General features: G+C 45.4%; 1 protein-coding gene across 11 annotated transcripts in view; it reads left to right on the top strand.

The window, feature by feature from the left end:
- The window catches only part of TLN2 (talin 2), a 7,472,684-nt gene that overhangs the window by 5,300,484 nt on the left and 2,149,706 nt on the right, over positions 1 to 22,494 (top strand). For all 11 annotated transcript variants that reach the window (XM_069624483.1, XM_069624482.1, XM_069624486.1 and 8 more), the window contains one exon: positions 10,854 to 11,039. In XM_069624483.1, the coding sequence (XP_069480584.1) occupies positions 10,854 to 11,039 (186 nt within the window). The remainder of the gene's footprint in view (positions 1 to 10,853; positions 11,040 to 22,494) is intronic.

The following is a 22,494-nucleotide window of genomic DNA, read 5'->3' as shown; positions in this document are numbered from 1 at the left end:
CCCTCCTTGCTGCCAGGATTTGATGGGTACCCCCCCCACTGACCTAACTGGGCAGAGGTTTTCAGGATGCCCTTAATGGGCCTACTCTCCTGGGTTTCCCCATCAAATTGCACTGTGCTTGGGTGCCCATACCTGGATGCCCGCCCCTCCATTCCTGGGTGGTACTGGCCTATGAGCCCCATGTTTCTGGCTGGATAGTAATCTGCCATCCCTGTGGCCCTGTGCTCATGTGCGCCAGGGGACATGGGGGTGGCAGAGTCCAGGGACTGAGAGAAATAAAGGCCTCTGGTACTAGGGCTCCTGGGGTTATGCTCAGGAGTTTCTCTTTCCCAGCGAACCTCATCTCTATCCGCCCCTGCTCCCTGTTGCAATGCAAGAGCCTGCGCCTTCAGTTCCTCAGTTAAGGCCTTACTAGACTCTATCAGTCTCTCCTGCATCGCTACCTGTTGTTGGAGTCTATCATTGTGCTGGCAGAGAGCCTCATTCTCTCTCTGCGTTTCCTGATTGGTCCTGGAGCCCTGGGCCAGTCTTTGCTGCAGGAGGGTTACCTCCTGAGCTGTGTCCCTATTGGCCTGCTCCTGTCTTGCCAGAGCCTCCTCCACCCTCCTGGTGTGCTCTAGCAAGTCCTGGTGTTCTTTTTGGAGGCCACCCAGTCCCTGGTGGGCCAGGTGATTTTCTTCCATTTTTCTCCTTAAGTGGCAGACTTCCTGGCCTAAGGTGTCCCTTTCCTGACCAAGAGCTTGAATTTGTGACGCCAGGTCGTCCCTTTGCCTTTGGAAGGCACCAGCTTTCTGGCGCTCCTGATCAAACTCTGCCTGGGTATCCAGGTCTTTCAGAATCAGCTTGTTGCTCTCTGCCTTCACTCTATCTAGATGACTTTGCAGGGTGGCTACCTGCTCCGTGCATGCCCTGTTAAAGTCTAATTGTTGCTCCAGCTTTTTCTGGCTCTGCAGTAGGGAGTCCAAACCTTCTTGGTACTCCTTCTGCAAGGCCAGAAATCTGGTATCCTGGTCAGCCTTTTCCTGTTGCAGGATGTCCATATCCCTCTTTATTTTAATGATGTGCTGTCTACTCTCATTTTCTGACTCCTGGCTCCCCTGCAGCCTCTGCTCAGAAGAGATCAGGTCAGATTGGACCTTCTCTAACGCCATCTGTCGCTTATTCGCCACATCTTGGCTTTCCGTACATTTATCCTGCATGTCTCCCATATAAAGGTACAGGTATGCCGCTATCCTAACCATCTTGTCTTGTTCATCCTTAGCTTTAGGAGCCATGTATAGTTCACTCAGGGCCACATGTAGGGGACCCTTATTTCCCCATATATCTGACCCTGTCTCAGTGACCTGTTGCGTGATGGCCTGCAACCAGACCATGCGGTCCTGGTGAGTCCACTCACCTCTCACAAATAACTTATGTAAGAAGTGCTCTCTGGCTATTTTCATGTCTACTAAGGTCGTCATTCTAGAGATTGGTCTCTGTCCTGACTTACAGAAATTAGTATTTTATTTTTGCAAAACAGACCTTTTTCTTAGAGCGTTCCTTTGAGGAGTGCTTTAAAGCGTAACACAGCGTGGTGATCCGACCGGATATGTGTATCTGGTCAGCTGGCACGCTGTATTAATCTGCACAAGTGATAGATCTAACCCAAACGTCCGGCACGAGCCCCCAATTTGTAAGAGGATTCAATTCAACACTACAGCTAAGTCAATGCCTAGTCTGGGATACTGAATGGAAACCCTTATTGATATATCTTTATGTCCAGTTCATGCGTTCTGGATGACTACCCCTATATAACACCCCTCTCTTGGAATCCTCCTGACCCCACTGAGCCAAGAAGTAGTTCTGTTTTGCAAGTTAAAGGTTTATTTGAGAATTTAAACAATGTATATATATATATCACGCTTTATAATAAATTAATAATTGAATATCACACCTAATCTGAGCAGTAATTAATAATGGATAGTTTGGCACTAGCACACTTCTTTATAATCAATGATGAGTGGTTATAGGATGGATAAGATAGCAACAATACTTTATGGTTTCAAATGGATGCAAGGTGGAATGAAAATGCAGTACAGAAAATACTCAATATGCGTTCAACAAAACAATGTAATCACTTTTCTCTGGCAATCCCCTCCCCCCTTTATGCAATGCAAGGAAATGGAAGGAAAGCACACAGTTCTCAGAAATGCAATCAACTGTAATTCGGTTCACCCCAGCAAGCTTAGCCTACAGAAGTTTGAAACACAGGCCCAAAATGCTTTTATATGTGCTGGCAATGAAGTGAAAAATATGCTAAAATGCTTTTAATTCCCTCTAGAGGTTCAGGGTGAGTGGTATCAAGTTAATATTAGTCCAGGCTCACTTTAGCAAGGATCTAGGATGGTTCTTAAGAGGCAAACGAATTTTTAGCAACTGAAAGCAAGAAAACTGCTGTTTTCACACGTTGAGAAACTTGCAAATCGCGGTAAATTCGCGAGTGCGTTTTTCACGATTGCGGCAAAACTATAGGGACTAGCACTATCGTTTTGGGGTCCTAGGATCTCAGCTTCCAGATGAAAGTTACTGCAAGTCTCTAGGACAAACGGTTACGGAGATATGAGCGATTAAATAAAGGTAGTTGTTCAGATTTGAAATTTTAAAGTTCAAAAAGACAAGTGCAGCTTGCAACTAGAAAATGACAGGTGACAGCTTTGCAAATGACAGGTGACAGTTAGGAGACAGTTCTACTTAGATTAAAATAGGATTGAATTATATTATTTTAACTAAGAGATTGGTTCTGCACACACTCACACTATAGTCTTGAATTAAATGGGCCTTGCCACGGATCTGGTCAGGTTTTAGACTGGACTCTGGTCTCTGCACTTCACAGTGATCTGGGTCAGCTCTCTCTGGTTCTGCTAACAGCGGTCTGGTCTGCTCCCTCTCTGGATTCTGGAGATTGATGGATTTGAAGTCTGGATCTTTCTGCACAGCTTTCTCTAGATATTGATGGAGGTAAAGTATGGATTTTCCGGCAGAGCTTCCAGCTGCAAATGGATTTGAAGGTCCCTATCTGTCCTGTCTGTCTGCTTTTATGTGTTTTAAAAGTGGGTGGAGAGGGCAGCTTCCTAGGCCCTACCCCTCTCCACTTGCCATTGGCCCAATTCTCCCCTCTCCCATGATTGGGGAAGGAACTGTGAGTCAGAGTGATGCTGTAGGTTTTATGGGTCAGAGGATCCTCCCCTGTCAAATTGCACACAATCTATATTTGATAAAAAAAAAACATATTTGCACAGGTACACATTCGTTTAAAATTACACGCACCCCTCACATATCACAGGAGGTATACCCTTGTCCAAATCTGCTCTTCCTGGGAGCTTGCATTCAGAAATGGCAATATTTGCACTTTTTAACTGATTTTGCAATTTCGGACATTAACCCAAATTTACACACATGTGCGCAAGGAGTATGGACATTAGTTGATGAAGTGTCAGATTTTTTCACATGCACACATTTTGCGTAATATCCTCTTTTCCGCTAAAACCCCCCCTGAACATACCACCGGGTCCTAACACGTCTTAAAATGTGGGCAGAAAAATCACAAGAATTATGGTATCATTTAAATAATTTTCACAAGTCCGCTCTATGAGTTATTCATCTTTTTCTAAAACCATATTCTGGCTGGCAGGGGTGTGTCTTTTCAGGTCACATGGTACAGAAACCAGTCTTTCCAGTTTCTGCCAAGCTCAGAGACCCTGCCCCTCCCAGCTTCTGCCAAGAGGAAGCTATTTTACGACATCTGCAATAAACCATCTGCCTGGGTGAAGGGGGTTGCATTGTTCAGAGCTCCTGTATTCTGTGGGGGCTCCCCTTAATTCAATTATCAGAGAGATGGCATATCCTTAGTGTGGCCAGCAAAAGGCAGATAGGCCTGGGAACACAGCTGTGACTCAAGTTTCACTCCTGATGGGGGGTAGTTGCCAGGCAAAATTGGAATCTCTTTAAGCCAGTTTTTAGCTACATGTCATTTCTGTTCCCCAGTTTTCTGCATTCAAATAAAACTAAACATTTGTACATATGCAGCTAGAATGCTGATTCTAAGTTTAAAACTATGACATTTAAACAATTGCAGCCTATGTGACACTCAGAAGTAGGTCACTCATTTCTTTTAAACATTTAGATTTTTAGTGTCTTTCAGTCCAAATTTACTTAAACTGCTGAAATCCACAGCTCAGCCAGTCTTGTTATAAACCTTCAAGTCACTTCAGAATATAACTTTACATTGTATCCACCTCTCAGTAAGTCTTTCTTTGGCATGTTTTGGGTTCATTTATTCAGTTTTCTACAAAAAAGTAAAATCTGGTGTTGTTTTAAAACGCCAACTTTCTGATAGTGGTGAGTACTGGTACTGCACCCCTTTTTGGGATTTAAGAAAATGAATTCCCAACAGTTATGGGTTTGCTTTTGGCAATCAGCATTGCCATTCCCAATGGTTTCAGACTACTGTGTGGGTAGTCCAATGGTGGTTTTAGGCAGTGTCCTTCTGTGCCCATAACATCGGCAAAAATGAGTGGCAGCCTATTCTTCATGCATTTCCCTGTGCATTTTCTGGGAAGCTCTGGCCATCATGATGTTTTCCATGTCAGTACTGCACAGTTTTGAGGTAGGGCTTGGATGCGTGGATAAAAACATCCCACATATCCAATTTAGAATTGATTTCTTTCAAGGTGTTCTTTAACTGCTCTTGTGTCAATAATCTTGATAGAGGGATTCCTCATCGCCCTCCATCCCTGCCCTTCTTGGCAGATAGCTAATGCACTTTGGTTCTGTGGTCTCTCAGTGTCAGAGTGTGTAAGGCCGGAACCCCTATTGGTTGGATCAGATGTACCTGATCTTCCACACCTTATTAAGAAAATTGAGAGGGAATGGTTGGATGATGCGCCATTCCACGACCAAGACATTATCTCGAGCTCCAGTAGGAGTGGAAAGAGCCGATTGGAGAAGCGGAAGGAGAAACGAGAGTGGACCGAAAGAAATATGTGCCCAGATACGGTGGACTGGAGAATGGAAGATCAGGGAGACAGTTTCCGCATGGCACAAGAACTTGATCCTCTCTTGAAACATGCTAGAGCCGCAGTCGAGGAAAAGCCCAGTGGAAAGACCCCTTACTTCGTTAAAGACCAGGGGTTATACTACTGTATTGCAACAGGACAGGGGAAGGGGGAAGGGACCATTCGGCAACTTCTAGTCCCAAGCAAGTATTATAGAACAGTGCTGGAAGTTGTGCATTTACAAATAGGAGAGGGCCATCTAGGAGTTGAAAAAACTACTCAAAAGATCCTTGCAAGATTCTTTTGGCATGGGATATATGGCCAAGTAGCACGCTTCTGTCAACAGTGCCCGGAATGCCAAAGCTACTTCTACAAACCATGCCCCTGATATTGGAACCATTTCATAGGATTGGAATGGATATAGTCGGTCCCCTAGACCCTACCAGCAGAGGTCATAAGTATTTGCTGGTGATTGTGGACTATGCAACAAGATATCCGGAAGCTTTTCCCTTGCGTACTACTAATGCGCAACAAATCTGCGATGTCTTGGTTCCATTTATTGCAAGGGTGGGCCTCCCCAAGGAGATCATAATGGATAGGGTTACCAATTTTATGTCGGCATTATTAAAACAAGTGTGTGAAACACTCCATATAGATCAAATTAAGACAGAAGTGTACCACCCACAAACAGATGGGTTGGTAGAAAGATACAACCAGACCATCAAACAGATGCTGAGGAAAACAATAACACCTGGAGAACGTAATTGGGATAGGCTGCTTCTCTGGATCTTGATGACGTTAAGAAACACCCCGCAATCCTCTAGTGGGTTCGCCCCGTTCAAACATTTGTTCGGCAGACCCGTAAGAACCCTTTTGGATATCTTAAAAGAAGGTTGGGAGGAACAGCCAAACGCAGAAATAACCCTCACAAGTGTATGCTATACAATTGAAAGAGAGGGTAGAAAAGCTTCAATCAGTGGTGCAAAGTCACCTCTTACAGGCACAAGCTAATCAAGAGCGCTATTATAATCAGAAAACACGAATGCGTAGTTTCCAGGTAGGCGACCAGGTTCTCGTCCTTCTACCTACCACTAAGAACAAAATGTTAGCTTCATGGAGAGGACCTTATACCATCGAGGAGGTCCTGGGCCCGGTATTATATCGGGTTCGTCAACCGGGAAGAAAGGTACAGCTTCAGACTTACTATGTATGTAAACATGTTAAAGAAGTGGGTGGAACCCTCACCTACAATTGCTATGATAAATGTGGAGGAGATGCCAGCAGAATGTATCCCAACCCCAGGAAAGGTGGTGGGAAAAGAAGCCTTGAATATTAATTCCGAATTGAGTCCAAATCAAAGGATTGAGCTTTCCGCATTAGTGGATAAGTATGCAGAGATTTTTTCCTTGGTTCCCGGAAGAACAACGTTAACCTGCCATCATGTACAAACACCCCCAGGAGTTAAGGTGAGGCTCCGTCCATATAGAATTCTGGAGGCAAGAGTACAAGCAGTTAATCAGGAGGTGCAAGAAATGCTTAGATTGGGGGTAATAGAGCCATCCTATAGTGAGTGGTGTTCCCCTCTGGTCCTGGTTCCCAAATCTGCCGGGATTTCGCGATTTTGTATGGATTTTAGAAATCTTAATGAGGTGTCAAAATTTGACGCATATCCCATGCCCCAAATTGAAGACCTTCTGGAGAAGCTAGTGAAAGTGAAATTCCTGACCACAATAGACCTAACGAAAAGGTATTGGCAAATTCCTTTACATCCATCGGACAAGGAGAAGACCGTGTTTGCTTCCCCCACCGGCCTGTACCAGTTTAGTGTGCTGCCATTTGGTCTTCATGGAGCTCCGGCCACTTTTCAGCGACTAATGAACTTTTTAATAAAGGGGCATGAGGATTATGTAGGAGCCTACCTGGATGACATCATTGTATACAGTCAGAACTGGTCAGATCATCTGAATCATCTAGAAGCCATACTGCAGACCTTGCAAAATGCAGGTTTACACATCAATCCGAAGAAGACCCACTTAGCGAACTACCATACCAAATACCTTGGTTACTTTGTGGGTCAAGGTTCTATTAAGCCTCAGTAAGAGAAACTAGAGGCAAGTCAGCGCTTACAATTTCCAGCTACAGCTAGACAAGTGAGAGCGTTTCTAGGTTTGGTGGGGTACTATAGACGGTTTATTCCACATTTTTCAACAATTGCAGCTCCATTGACAGATCTATTAAAATCATCAGCTCCCCACCAGAGGAATTGGAGGTCTGAGAAAACAGAAAAAGCTTTTAATTTACTCAGGAATGCCCTTTCGGACGAGGCAGTATTGCAATGCCCTGACTTTGAGATGCCTTTTTTCTTAAATACGGATGCCTCTGGTTCTGGATTGGGGGCCGTTTTGTTCCAGAATAAAGGAGAAAGGGAAAGACCATTTTGTTTATCAGCCAGAAGATTTTACTTCATGAAATGGAGTATGCTACGATTGAAAAGGAATGTCTGGCAGTAAAATGGGCAATAGAAGCCCTAAAATACTACTTACTAGGGAGACAATTCACGTTAGTTACGGACCATGCTCCCTTGGTGTGGCTCTCTAGAAATAAAGATACAAATCCAAGAGTTTTAAGGTGGTTTTTGTCCTTACAACCATATTCCTTTCAAACTGTCCATCGCCCTGGACGTGGGATGGCGCAAGCTGATTTTTTATCCAGGATTCATGCTCTTCCCGAACGTAAGAGCTCAGGAGGAGGGGTCTGTAATGAGGTGGAGGAACAGAAGGGGGATCTGTGCCTGGGGAGCTCCGGTTTAGCCAAGCATCACAGCAAGCAGAGAGCAATTGGGTGATGTCAGAAAGGTTCTGGCTGGGATTGACTGACACTTGTTGCGTCCAATAGAAAGAGGCTGTGAAGATGCAGGTTTCTTTCTCTAATCTACCGGCTGGTTGGTTTTTGAATAGGACACGGCAACACATGATGAGGAACAAAGTTATGAGTGGGCTTATAAGCGAATAACGACGACCCACATGTCCAAAGTGAAGAGTTGCACCTGTTGTGCTTTATAGATAGAAGTCAGCACGTTGGCTGAGATACGTTGAACTGGGAGTTCCAAGGTCCATGAGGTTGGGACCCGTTTGGCAGTGGAGGAGGCAGTAATACGCTAGAGATGAAGAAATCCCGTTTGATAAAGACAGAAGCTGGAAACTTGCTTCCCCTCCTGGCCCGCACCGTTGTGAGGGAGGAGTTCTCTGTCAGAGGGCCGAGTCACAGGGGCCGACGAGGGAGACCTGCATTACGCGTCGTACGCGTAGGCGAACAGCTGCTGTGTGCCGGCTGGGAAGAAACCGACAGTGGAGGCGGAGCTGAAGCCAAGGCCCCTCGCCGTAGCCAGTGAGATTAGAGGCGGAGCTGAGTCTTCGTGTGACGGCAGTCGGAACGAAGGGAGTCATGGAAGAGGTGAAGCCAAGCTCCTACAGTAAGTGAAGTGAAAGAGGGAGAGAGAGCGAGTGGAAGCGTCCTTAATAACCAGAGACTGGGCGAGGGACTCCCTATGAAAAGAGGGGCTGTAGAGCTCAAATGAACGTCTGACACTCGATCCTCAGACCAGACTGAACCAATGGTAAAAAGCAACAGAGTGTTAGTTTCCTTGGTTGGGATTGTAGAGGTTTGAGCCTATTTGAAAGAGAGAGAGCCCACAAACAAAGCATCATGACCCTCTAAGAGACTAATGCAAAGTGATATTCCCTAAATTCAGAGAAAACCAGGGAGAAGGGTAAGAAGAGGATTTCTAAGACATTCCTAAGAGACTTTTTTTCATAATGGAAGTTCCACGGGAGAGTCACGACGTCAACTCGTCAGGAGAAGAAAGCCTGAGAAAACGCCTGAGAGAAAGGCTCCACCAGTCCTACGAATTTCTGTTGCCTCATAGCTGTTTCCCTAAAGAATGTTTCTTTAATAAGTAAAATAAATACATTAGAAGAAATGACAGTCTGTCTTGTGGTTTGTCCCACCCAGTAATATCTGACAAAGTGCTAGGGGAAAAAAGGTGGAATTAAGGTCACAGGGCGCGGCACCTCTATATATGCTCACCCCAACATCATGTCCGGCGAGGGGTACATAGAAGCGGCAAGTGGTTTCAATGCAGAACTGCGCCGTGCCCTCTGACAGTGGAAAGGTTTCTGAAGAGCAGCTGCCCTTGGGAGACAGATAACAAAGATGAGAAATCCGTGGGAGGAATGTCCATCAGAAAGAACATTACTGAGAGGTAATTTGTTCTTTTCTTAAATATTTGTGTCCCGTTGCAGATTACGTCTACTTACCTGTCAAGATTAACTCTGGAATGTATGCTGTCACAGAAGTTGTAGAACATTTTTTGAAGAGCAGAACCAGAATTGTTAGTTATTCCTCAGAGGTGGTCACTTGTAGTGACACTGACACTGGCATCACCACTTGCCTTTTTGTGGGTAAATGTGTCTGGCCTTTTCTTCCGATGTAGAGAGTGGAAGTGGTATTTAAACAAGTTGGTAATGTATGGCGGGAGAAAGAGGTTTACTTGTATGGCAAGATAGGCCAGGAGCTGCTCGTGGTTACATGCGGATTCCCGGCAGTTCATCCTTCTGAGATTTACAATCTAATTATATACTTTTTTATGGTGGTACGTTCACTAGCATTTTATGAATAGGTTCCTATCGGTTGGACATGTGCTCTCTTGGGAGAGCGAAAGTCCAGCGATAGGAACTTTACAATTGTGATAGACTTAGCTCTGGGTTGTGAGCTTTTTCTCCGAGACACGCAGCCTTCCAACATTCTGAAATATCTTGACATATACTTCTCTCTTTATATATAAGGAGCGGTAGCGTTTGACAACCACACTGCTAGACATGTTGTAAATAAGCTGTGTATCTGTGTGGTCCCGTTTAATGAAGCACAGGGCATGAGCAATAGTGTTGCATTTAGTTGAGCTCAGGGTCGGACTGGGACAAGACATAGCGTTCACCCAAAAAAGTGGCCCACCCCTCGAGTCGCCCCAAAAAAGTGGCCCACCCCTCACCTCACGACCCTTGACCTCTGATAACATCACCGGAAGTGACCCCGCCCCAAAGTGACATCCCGGGAAGCGATGAAACACGACCTTTCACCCCTTGACAAAACAGGAAGTGGCATCAACTAGCATTGTTTCTAAGTACACTAAATTACTGTGAATCCAAACAGACATCCAAAGCCAAATGATAATATGTTATTGTACACCACTTACGCTTAAGCTCTTTTTGTATGCATACAATATCACCCAACCTGTGTTGGTACTCATTTATCGACCTAAGAAGGATGAAAGGCTTTTTGAATTTTTTTTAACTAAATGTACATATATATATATATATTTATTATTTTTTTTTTTTAAAGTTCCATTTATCCGACCCTGGTTGAGCTCCGCGAGATGACGTTTCCGACAGAGAGCGCGCATTGCGTGTGGAATAGTGGTGATGCTTTGGAATAGCACTGATGCAAATGTGAGGCAATGATACTTTCTTTCTTCATGTGAAGGTTTTGCAACAGTCTCGTTGCTGCTTCTGGAGTAGTGGACTCACATTTGAAGAAAACTTCAGGCTGTGCTTCATCTCTGAATTGCAATGTGTTAGTATGTTAAAGCCCAAAAAGCATGTCTGCAGATATGAAGTTGCATCTTGAAGTTAAATTTACAATATTGCTTTTGTGGGGAATTCCATAGCTGCATTTTTTTTTGCCAGGGTAGCCTCGTTGCTCAATGTTTAACTCCCGGTCTGTTAACCCTTGAAATAAACTGCATCCCCTGCCCCCCTTTCTCAGGTGTTCCAGTCGAAGGAGGTACCCGAGAGAACTTCTACACCTGAAGACTCCATCAGGATGACAAAAGGCATCACAATGGCAACAGCTAAAGCAGTGGCAGCTGGTAATTCGTGCAGACAAGAGGATGTGATTGCGACCGCCAATTTGAGCCGGAAAGCGATATCTGAAATGCTGACCACTTGTAAGGTAAATATCCTGTCTCTTCTTTTTCTTTCGGATGCTCTAAGCATGTCGTTTAGGGCTCTGCTTTGATATTTGGGAGCAGTGGGTAATGCTATAGGGAACAAGCTCATGTAGACACGAAATCTAGTAAAGCCATGCGAGTTGGATAAATGGTGCATGAAGAAGTTGACACTATTTTTAGTCACAAACAGGAAATCTTTTACCTTTTGGGATTGTAGGTACTCCTTTTATCCGCTGATTTGGGTAGAACAATCCAGTGTGAGTCCCGAGTCTCACCACATTGCTTGGCATTACCTATGGGAGAGGGATGTCTTATTTCTTCAATTTGAGCAGCATATGCAAGGTTTCTAATGGACTCTTTTCTCCCACAAATTCCTCATCTTTGATATCTATCTCCAAGGGCAGCTTCTCTTCAGAAACGTGCACCACCAGGGGCACAGCTCCACCTGACGCCTCTATGCGCCCCATGTCAGACATTAGATTGGGACTAGTATATATAGAAACACAACGCCCATTTACCTTAGTACCTTTTTTCTGCAAACTCTGCTCACAACTAGGAACTCTGCTCTTTCGAATTCTTTCAAATTGTTCCGCTAATATTTACCTCTTGTTCCGTTATTCAACATCATGCCAAAACACAGTTGTCTGAATTCCAGTCCTGTGTTGCCTGCAGGCATCAAATGTCGGTTTTGACCTTCAGCGTATCTGCCTTTACTGTCTTGGTGAAAGCCACGAAACGCAGGACATCACCCAAAGGTGCTTCATAAACGTGAAGCAAAGTTGTTCACCTTTCTCCACAAGGAAAGGGTGACAGGCACGCAGTGCTGCACAGTGGAACGGTCCTCTGTCTGAAAGGACAAGAAAAAGAAGTACTGAAAGCTGTTGAGATCCCCAGGCGGTTCTTCAAGGCACCATTCTTCTTCGCCATCAAAGAAGAGCAGCCTCCAAACCAGGGAAGCCCAGAAGGATGAGGCCCAACTGGTACCTTTCCCAACCAAATCCTTTACTCCAGTGGAATGGGAGGCCTTTAGACTGAAGATGCTAGACGTCTTCATCAAGGAACAGTCGTCTTTGGCCCCGATATTGGCGGCCTCAGCCCTGTCTGCTTCGGCCAAGCCAATGGATCCCACTGTGCCTGCACTAGCTGGTAAGGGACTCTTTAAGCAGGCACAACAAGGTTACGTCCAAGGTTCACACTGTTCCGTCTTCGGAGGTTGGTCTTCTAATTCAGCACAAACTTACTGACAGGACGACAAGGGTCCAAAGAAGCACAGGCCGGTACATTCAAACTCCATGTTCGGTTCCACTCAAGCTTCACGAGAGAGTTTCGTGGTCCAGGCTGCTAAAGTGAACCTTAAGACGACTTCCTTTCCATCCTTGCCCCCTGACAAGGAGAGCAAGAGACGCGATGCATGGGGGAGAAAGATTTTTGTCTCTTTGAGCCTGGATCTCCGGTGTGTAAACGTCTCCTATGCCCTGGCCAAGTTCTCCGTTGCTCTATGGTGAGTCATTGCGGACGCGTATGAGCACATCCCTGATGGGGAGATGCGTTAATCCTTTGAGGCTCTAATCAGGGTTGGCAAGGAGTCCTCACAACAGATTCTGCTGTTGGTCTGGATACTGAAGACTGTGTAGCAAGATTAATAGCCACAAGCACAGTCTTGCTGAGATTTTCTTGGCTCAGGGAATCAGGGTTTCGTGCAGATGGCTAAGCGAAACCTCTGGACATGCCCTTCAATGGCATAAACCTTCAAGGCCAATGTGTGCTTGCATAGATTTCAAGCCTCCAAGACTACTGCTAAGTCGCTAGGGCTAGCTGTCCAGCAACAGTGACTGGCAGGCCTGGCGGGCAGGGGGAGTTTTCTTTGCCACTTTACCTCTTACGCCCAAAGAGGTAGAGGCCAAGCCCCAAGGCAAGGGCAGCATTGTCCCTAAAGGGCCATAGGGGCCATGGTGTGCACAGAAGGAGGTGCTTCAACGTCCACTGTGCCCTCTGCACCCACTGGCTCAAAGCCTCTCTGAGGTGGACTTCCGCCATCAGTGCCCAGTGGAGGCAGAATTTCCCTGTTTGGCGAGGAATGGAAAAATACTACTTCCGATGCTTGGGCCCTACCGGTCCTCCAGCAGGATTACTGCCTTCTTCTTGCCCTTCTCCTTCCAAACCACCCCAACCACCAATTTAATCCTCCGGCATCTCTCCTGCTGGAGCAGATTCATCAGCTTCTGGTAAAAGAGGCCATAGAACTGGTACTCTACTTTCAATATGGCGTGGTTGATATTCAACCTACTTTCTGGTGCTGAGGAAGGACGGATGTCTGAGACCCATCCTAGATCTGCGGCTTCTGAACTTGTACTTGCGCAAGGACAAGTTAAAATGGTCTCTCTACCCCATATCCTACAGGCCCTGGACTAGTGGCTGGTCTCCCTGGATCTCCAGGATACTTACTTCCATGTGGCCATCCACAAGAGGCACAGGAAGTACCTGTGATTCGAAGTAGGGAATGATCACTGCTTGTTCAGGGTCCTACCGTTCAGACTTCCTTCAGCATTCAATGTTCTTCACCAAGCTGCTGGCAGTGTTAGCGGCTCACCTGAGAAAAGAGGGCATTCATGTTTTTCCCTATTTGGATAACTAGCTCGTCTAAGCATGCTCCCGAATTCTAGCTCCGGATCACCTTTACCAGATGTGCAGCCTATTACATAGCTTGCTTTTTTCCTTGAACTTCAAGAGGTTCCACATTTCATCATCCCAGTCCATCCTATTTATCGGAGTCGTCTTGGACACTCAGTCCAGGCTTCCCACACAAGGGCAGAGAGCCGAACATCAACAAGTTGGTCTAAGATTTCCCACCACAAGAAAGCGTTCCAGCCACAGCTTTTCTCGACTTGTGTCTTATAGCCTCCTGCATCCTTGCAGTGCCAGAGGCCCAGCTGCACATGAGGTTGCTGCAGGGGTTCCTGAGTTCACAGTGGTCGCAGTTTCAGGGACGAACATCAGACCTTCAACTAGTCTCGGAGACCTGCATTGCTGATCCAAGAAGGACAACCTCCTGAAAAGGTTTTGGTTTTATCTGGGCACGGATGCATGCAGGAAAGACAGGGACGCTCACCTCCAAGACCTTACGGTGAGCCGACTATGGTTTCCCATCAGAGTGCCGGGAGCACTCCAGGCCACTGGAACTGAGAGCAATCAGGCTGGCTCTGGTCCCTTATCTCTCCTCTGTGAAAGGCAAGATGGTCTTGGTCCTAACGGACAACACTGTAGCCATACATAACCTCAACAAGCGTGTTGGTGTGGGCTCCTTGACTCTGTGCAGAGAAGCAACACAATTGTGCTTCTGGGCTCTAGAGAACAGCATGTTTCTGACTACAAGGGAAGCAAGTTGGCAGGGAAAGTCACGATCCACAGCACTTGTATAAATCAATTTAAACAGAAAGCAACAAGGCTGCAGGTGTCTGGGGAGTGTGGATATACTGCCAGTATAATTCCACTATGGTAAATATAAATGGAACACGAGCAAGTCCCAGTCTCACTGCGCCCACAGCGCTGACTTTTTGCCATTACATTCGCATAGCCGCTCAGCCTTACCGCATTTGCGAAGATTTGAGAGTTTTCCTGGCACTGTCCATACTGCATACATTTTCAGGTCCTTCATCAAGTCAAGCCTCAGATGAAGAGCCGTTCTAGGCTCGAAACACGTGTCAGGCTGTCCCTTGAATAAATCCTTTGGACTTCATGCTCTTCTATGCAATTTTTCTTGGCGCAGTGAGACTGGGACTTGCTCGTGTTTCATTTGTTTCTGACTACAGCCTATCGGGCCGGAGAACATGCAGGTAGACGCACTGAGCAAACAGCCTTGGACTTCCCAAAAGTGCGAGCTATGCCTAGAGTTTCTGGGGGAGTTATTCTCCCATTGGGGTACTCCTCCAGTGGATAGCATCCCTTTTAGTGTGAACAGCGAGGGCAAGAGGTTCTGCTCGAGGGAAATCCCTCATCAAAGAGTTCTGGGGGGACACCATGACAGGCGAGTTGGACTTTGACCTGCTCTCTATGCATTCCTGCTGATCCCTGTCTTACCGCTGGTTCTCAGCAGACTGCACATGTTTGGATCCACGATGATCTTGATCACACCAGACATGGCCATACGACATCCCTGGCACCTGCCGCAGAGGCTGTGACTAAACAGACCCTGTCAAAGTGGATCATTCTCAGCATCATATCATTACATATCATAGCATCGCAGAAAGAAATGATCAGGCTGGCAAGGAGGTCCCTGAGGGTCTCAGGGCTCACTCCACCAGAAAGTTGGCTGCCACATCGCCTCTGCAAAGTGGAGTCCCTGTTCTGGATATTTGCCAGGCAGTTATGTGGGCTTCACTGCACATGTTAACTAAGCATTACTGCTTGGATTCTATATCTAGTCAGGATGCTCATTTTGTCTGGGCTGTCCTTCAGAGTTTTTGGGGTTAGGTGGTGTCCTTGCTGTCTTTCCTTCTCCAGATCTTTGTACTGCTTTAAGAGTCTATCAAAGATGAGAAATCCATGGGAGGAAGGAGCCCATTAGAAGAACAAATTACTTAACTATCTGTAATGTTCTTTCTGTTGGATGTTCTTCCCACGGATTCCTTATCACCCTCCCTACCTGCATCTCTTGTCGGATAGCTAGTACACCTTGGTTCTACAGTCCCTGAGCATGAAAGTGCTAGGGAAAAAGGGTGAGCTAAGGTCGTGAGGTGCAACGCCACCATTTATACTAGCCCCGGCAGCATGTTTGGTGTGGTGTGCATAGAGGCGTAAGACGTAGTCGATGCAGAGCCGCGCTGCTCCCCCTGGCAGTGGAAATGTTTCCGAAGAGCAGCTACGCTGGGATATACAAATCAAAGAGGAGGAATCCGTGGAACGTCCAACGGCAATCATAAAGAACATTACATAGAGGTAAGTAATTTGTTGTTCTTAATGGAAGCTTGCTTGCCGAGTTATTTGGGGCTGATTATAAATGTTCAATTCGTTATAGTGCAATTTTGTACATTGGGAGTTTATTGTGAATGCCCAACTGTAAACGTAAACTGATTATGTCAAACTGGGAACTTACTAGAAATGTCAAAGTAGTATGTTATTGGGAATGTCAAACTAGTATATATTTTTGTATAAATAACACTTTATTGACATTTTTATATAACATACTAAGTCCATACCTGTTAAGATGGATTTCTAGAATATGGCCTGGTGGAATGATTTTAGGGGGCTACACTAGTTAAAGTAAACAGGGAACTCTCAGAGGTTAGCCAAAACCCAATCAAGGTAGCAATGGAGAACAGTAGATGCTTATTCTCAGGAGATTCTGAATGGGGTCAGGGGCCCTCAATGAGTCCACACAGTATGGCACACAATAATTCAATTTAGGTAGTAAAGTATATTAATAGTTATTTATTATAGGCCTCCTGAACACACTGGAAAATAAATCTAACAGGTACACTTATCACAAAACAGTTTCTGATCCAAATATATACAGTGACTATAGGTTCAAATATACATTAGATCACTTAATCAGCAAAGCAGGTAAGTAATGCAGATGCAGTAAATGATGGAACCAGATCACAAGACAATGTACTAACTTAGGAAGTCCAAACACTAAATGAATGGGGCCTTGTACACAGGAGGCACAATGTTTCTCACCAGAATGATGTCTCTGTAGTGAGGATTCAATAGGTTTGTGTTGATGATAGTTTTGAAGTTCTACAACAATCTTACCAAAGGTAAGTGTTTTCCTTTCTTCCAGACCCAAGTCTAACCCATGTGCAGGATACTTGACCCAGGTTCGAAAACCAAAAGATGAGTGGAATGGAATAAGGAGACAAAGGGACTTGTTCCTGATATTATCTTATGGAGGACAGGGGGTAGACATATTGTGTTTACTTATCCTCCTGGCTCTGATTTTCCTAGATGACTTTGTGGATCATTTGGGTGTTGCTGGGGGTTTGCTCTTCCACCGTTTGTTCCAGTGAGAGGTGCCCAGAAGTTGCAAGTTCAAGGCTTATTCCGGTTCAATGGAAATGCAAGATATAACCCTTTCTGGAAAAGAAATGCAGAATCTACCGATCCAGACCCTCTTCAGGACACTTCACAGGTTAGAGGAAGTGGTTTCAGCGACAGTCTCTGTACACATACAACAACAGGCATCCTTCCAGTCACTGTCAAAGCAGCTACTCCAAGAGAGTTTCCCTTGAAGGTGGAAAGATACAATTCAGTGAGAAGGCTACTAGTGGCAGAATCTGGCAAACATCGAGTCTCCGGGCTCGAACATGGAACGATGCGGCAATCCACCCTTGGATGGGGTTTCTGTTCCAGTTTGTTGTATATCCCGGAAAGCCCATCAGCATTGCTATGTTGTGTACCTGGCATATGCTCAATGGTGAAGTCAAAACCTTGAAAGTCTTATGAACCACCTGAGCAACTTAGGATTCTCTTCCTTCATGTTCATGAGTCACAGGGCTGATGGTCAGTCTGCACAGTGAAGTGAGTCCCAAAGAGATAGGAATTCCAGCTTCCTAAGGGCCCATTTAATGGAGAAGCAGTCCTTCTCCACAGTCACCCACCCAAGCTCTCTGTCCTTAAGCTGGCAACTAATAAAACATATAGGATGCTCCTTGCCTTTTTTATATTACAATGATTTTTGCTGCGCACAGCTGCCCTTTGCATGATCTCCAGGCACTCACATGGCTATGTAAGAAAGGTGGGTGCGGTTGATTAGTGAGGAAAGAGGGATAGGATAGAGGTTGTGGTCTTCTGTTGCTGCCTGCAGAACCAGGAGAAACTGGTGTCTGTGCATGTGAGCTTCCTGGGAGTGCTTTGTTATGCTCACTGAGCTTGTTGTGTCCAGAAGGTGTGATTATCCATGCGTGTGTGGTCTGTGAGTTTTTGGTACATAGTTTTGCTGACCGTTTTGGGCATGTGCAGCACATGAGAGGAGTGAGGGTGTGGGAAAAAAGGAGGGGGTTGCTCGTTGGTGTCTGTTGAGCTCTTGGTGTGGGTGGTGTGAGAAACCTGATGGTGTCTCCCTAGCCAGTGCCCAGGGATCTGTCATTCAAGTGGCCTGGAAACGGCCATCGCTATTGGATCCAGTTCCTGGGGGAGGACCCAGTGAGGGAGGATTGCCTGGATGGGGGTTCCTTGGGGAGTGGGAGTGGAACACTGACGGGTGAGATGCAGTATCCCCCTTCCTTCAACACCTTTTACCCATCCTATTACGTAGGATATTCCAAAACACTGCCCCCCTTTTCCCACATGAATGCTTTCGCACAACACAAAAGACAACGGACTAACACCAGAGCCATTTACCTGACATGTCCCAATACAAGGGACAGGCAAAGTCAGGCAATTGACCAGAATCACACACCTGATGACCTATATTCCCCACAGGGATAAAAGGTGGAGCACAAAAGCACAGGACGAGCAAGGCAGACCGCACGACGTGAGAGCTAACTCAGCAAACAAGTTCAAGAGGAGGAGAAAGACGGCGCAGACTGAAAGGGTGAGAAGGAGAGAAAAAACCTTGCCCTTTCTGACCAAGGCACATGAATCCTCCACAGAAGGAATCATAAGAATGCAAACAGTAGCCAGCGTGTGTTGCAGCAGATGTCTACGGTACGCAAGATCCTCCTCTGCTGATAACCAAGCCAGGGAAGGATGCTGGTCCCAGTGGTACCGACCTTGACTCCAAGGATAAAGAAAGGCAAGCAGTTCATCACAGCCGGTGAGTCGAGGAGAAAATCAATAAGAAACCCAGCTGTGCTGAATGAAAAGTAGCCAACGGCTAATTGGAACTTTGGAAGAGTTAAAGATACGATTGAGGAAAGAGGGGGAAAACCCGAAACAGAGGAGGCCGGCACCACGTAGGTTCTCAAGCAGGAAACTCTGGGTGATTTCCTGATGGTAGAAACTACCAGAACTATAAGCCCTTGGGAAGAGGCAAAAAGAGGTCAAAGTGGTTGTACGGGGGTCTTGTAAAATCCTCTGTACCTTCGAAAGTCTTTGACTAACAGATGATTGCGAAGCTAATGGAAATTAATCCTGCTTGGTGAAATGAGTGCATGAACAGTGTGTTTGTAGAAGTTGGCGAAAGTGAACCCAGAAGAGGGAAGCCGACAATCAGAGACAAAGCCTGAAATATTGTTTGAAAAGACATTAGGACTCGTGAAGAGGTATTGGAAGACCAGGGGAAGTGAATTGTCCCCCTTGTCAAGTGGGTCCGAGCCCGGTTGAGGGAGATCCAAGGGTGAAAAAGTAATCACCCAAAGTTCCTTGAGAAAGGAACTGTTCAATTGATTGGTTGAATATGGTAGGTAAGGGGTCTGTGCCTGGAAGAGGGGGGCCCAGGGGTGAAGCCATCACCCAACGTGGACTGTGGAAAATTACTTTTTGTTTGTATTTGTTTGTTGGATACATCAGGCCTCGAAGGCAAGAGACTTTTTAATAGCTGGAACGGAGCTGTCGGCTTGTGCTGAGAAAGCTTGAGCGTGTGCTGTGCTCCAAGGTCTCACCTTGTCCCGTGCTGAAAACGTGGGAAAGGGAGACCCCTCGCAATCACATCCTGACTTATTATTTGGGACACTCGTTTTTTTTATTGAAACCCTATCCAACACTCTTTCTATAATTAGTTGTAAGGAATTGGCAATAGATTTTTCTTAGTATAGGCCCTTTTATTTTGACACAACGCCACTAGGACTGCCTTATTTTTAATTTGATGGTCGATGCTTGCTCCCATCTTAGATTTAGGTTTAGCCTTACATTCCTTCTTCAATAAACACCCTTGAACTGTGATCACTTGTGTCTGTCTTTATTGTTGCCACCATGAGTTCCTTACAGTGGTTTAGTTTTTGTTTTTTCATTCTCTATTGTCCCTTGATTGTTTTCGTCCCAGAGTTTGTTTTGTGGAGGTGCGTGTCAATGCTTTTCACTTTGAGTTGACTAATCAGGTGTTCAGTTGTTGTTTCCTTCGGGATCGAGTTGTATAGTGTGGCAATCAGATGGGAGGATGCGGTTCCTCCAAATTTTCTTTTCTCATAGCATCATGAGTTTGGCAGTAACCCTTAAATGCAGCGGTAAAGCTATTACCACCGCATTTAAGGGTCCACCAAATCACAGGCTTGGTGGATTTAGCCCCAGCTCTGAGCGGGGGGTGGGGGGGAATCTGCTGCGATTTTGCCGATTTTTGATGCTATTACCGCCGGCGGTAATACCGCCGGCAGTAATAGCACCAAACATTCCCCATTGGGCCCAATGGGGAATGGGAAATTCCCGAATGGGCCTAATGGGGAATGGGGACTTACCATTCCACCAAACCTGTGATCTGGTGCTAATAGCACCGGGGGGTTTGGCGTTAGGGCTAATAGCCCCAGCGGTAATACCACCGGCGTTAGCGCCCAACTCGTGATGAGGCCCAGCGTCTTGTTTCTATTCGGAAGTTGTTGCTCGATCTGAGGTTTCTTCCTGGTTGGTAACAGGTGATTTTAGCTTGTCGAAATTCATCTCCTTGTCTGTGTAATGATTTGTGGGTGGTGCAGAGGGCTTTTAAGTTCATCAATTTTTTTTACTGGTAGCCGATGCAGACTTCTCAAGGCCGTTGTGATGCGGTTTCTTCTATTTAGTATCAAGAAAAGTCTTGCTGCTGTATTTTGGATACATTGTAGCTTGTTTGTGAGGCGTTCTGGCATTCCAAGGTAGAGGCTGTTTCCGTAGTCTAGTCTTGATAGTACCAATAGGATAATTGTGAGGTTTCTGTGTGAAAAGTTGAGATAGGGTAGTATCCCTCTTATTAGTCACAGGAGGTGAAAACATTATTTGCTATTGGGTTGACTTGTGGTTATATGGTTAGTCCGTTGTCCTTGAGGGTTCCCGTGAATGGTGGCCAGCTCAGGTATGACCGTGTTGTATTGATATACGGTGGAGAGATTGTTTTTTCTGTTTTGGTCGGATTTAACTTGAGATTGTTGTTTGTCATCTAGGTGTATATGTCGGTGAGGCATTCCCTAAGGGTGTTGTCCAGGTTATGGGCAGAATTTATCTTGAAGATGGGTTGGGTGCTGTCTGCATAGTAGTAGGCCGTCAGTCAGTGGGTTTCATTAGGGGGGATATGTAGATGTTGAAGGGAAGTGGGAAGGTGCTTGATGTTTTTAGTGTTTGGTGTAAATGGAGGTAGGTGTGCTCTTTTTGTTCGGCTGGTGAGGAAAGAATTCCCCTATTGCAGTGCAGAGTCTTTTATGCCGCATTCTTCCAGTCTCTCCATTAGCGTTGTGTGTATGATTGTGTCAGAGGCGGCTGATAAATCCAGTAGTATGAGGTCTGATTGGTGTGCTGCTTTCTGTGGTTCTTTTTAGGTCATCCCATATGCAGAGGACTGCTGATTCAGTTCCTCTCATGGGCCTGAAGCCGACTTGGGATTGATTAAGTATCCTGTTGCTTTCTTTGTGATTGTAGTTCTTTGTGGATGTGGTTCTCAAGGATTTTCACTGAGTAAGGTAGATTTGTTATAGGTCTGTAGTTGGTAGGGCCATCTGCGTTTCTTGTTTTGTCTTTTAAGAGGGGTTTGATGTACGCTGATTTGAATGATTTATACACTAGTCCCGTGTTAAGGATTGATTCATTAGTAGTCAAAAGTATGAGGCTGGCGTTCTGTCGTCCAGGAGTTTTTTGTAGATGCCCGGTAGGCATGGGTCACTGAGGGATCCGGCCAGGTTGGTGTCTTTTATTAGTTTGTTAAAATTTTCCTTGCTTATAGGTTCAAATAGATTGAGTGTTGTGGTGGTTGATGGTGTGCTGGTTTCTCGAGGTTCTGGGGGTTTGTGGTAGTACAACCTGCATACATGGTCTGTTCCATTGTTTCTATTTTTGCTCTTAGATGGTTTGTGATGTTGTGGCATAGGGATTGCAATGGTATGCCGCATTTGTTGCAAAAGGTAAGGATTTTAATTTCCTTGATAATTTTGAACAATTCTTTTTGTGAGTTTGTTGCTAATTGGATTCTTCCAGTCTAGTATTTTCTTTGGCTTTCAGAATTGCTGATTTGTAAATTCAAATTTGTTGTTGGTATTTATTTTTGTTCAATTGGTTGTAGTGTTTTCTACATTATTTTTCCAGTTTGCCGTTAGTTTTTTTGAGTACCCTCATTTCTTTCTTGAACCATCTTGCTGCAATTTCTTTGCAGTGTTTTTAAAGAGTTTTGCAGGTGCTAATTGTTCTACAGCATCTGTGATCCAGGTGTCCAGCTTCTGTTCACCTGTCTCTGGTGTCTTTCTATTAAGCTGGGAGATGTTTGGTTTGGTTTATTCCACTAAATCTGATAGTGTATGTAGGTCAAGACTTTTCCAGTTTCTTTCGTTTGTTACTGGGAGTTTTTATGTTAGTGGGCATCATGTGGCTTGTGATTTTTGACAGTTAATGGGATCATATGATGGTCTC

This window comes from Ambystoma mexicanum, chromosome 11 (assembly GCF_040938575.1).
Source record: "Ambystoma mexicanum isolate Mex_15411 chromosome 11, UKY_AmexF1_1, whole genome shotgun sequence".
Lineage (NCBI taxonomy): Eukaryota > Metazoa > Chordata > Amphibia > Caudata > Ambystomatidae > Ambystoma > Ambystoma mexicanum.
Note: the sequence above shows the minus strand (reverse complement) of the source record. Positions and strands in the feature narration are given on the sequence as shown.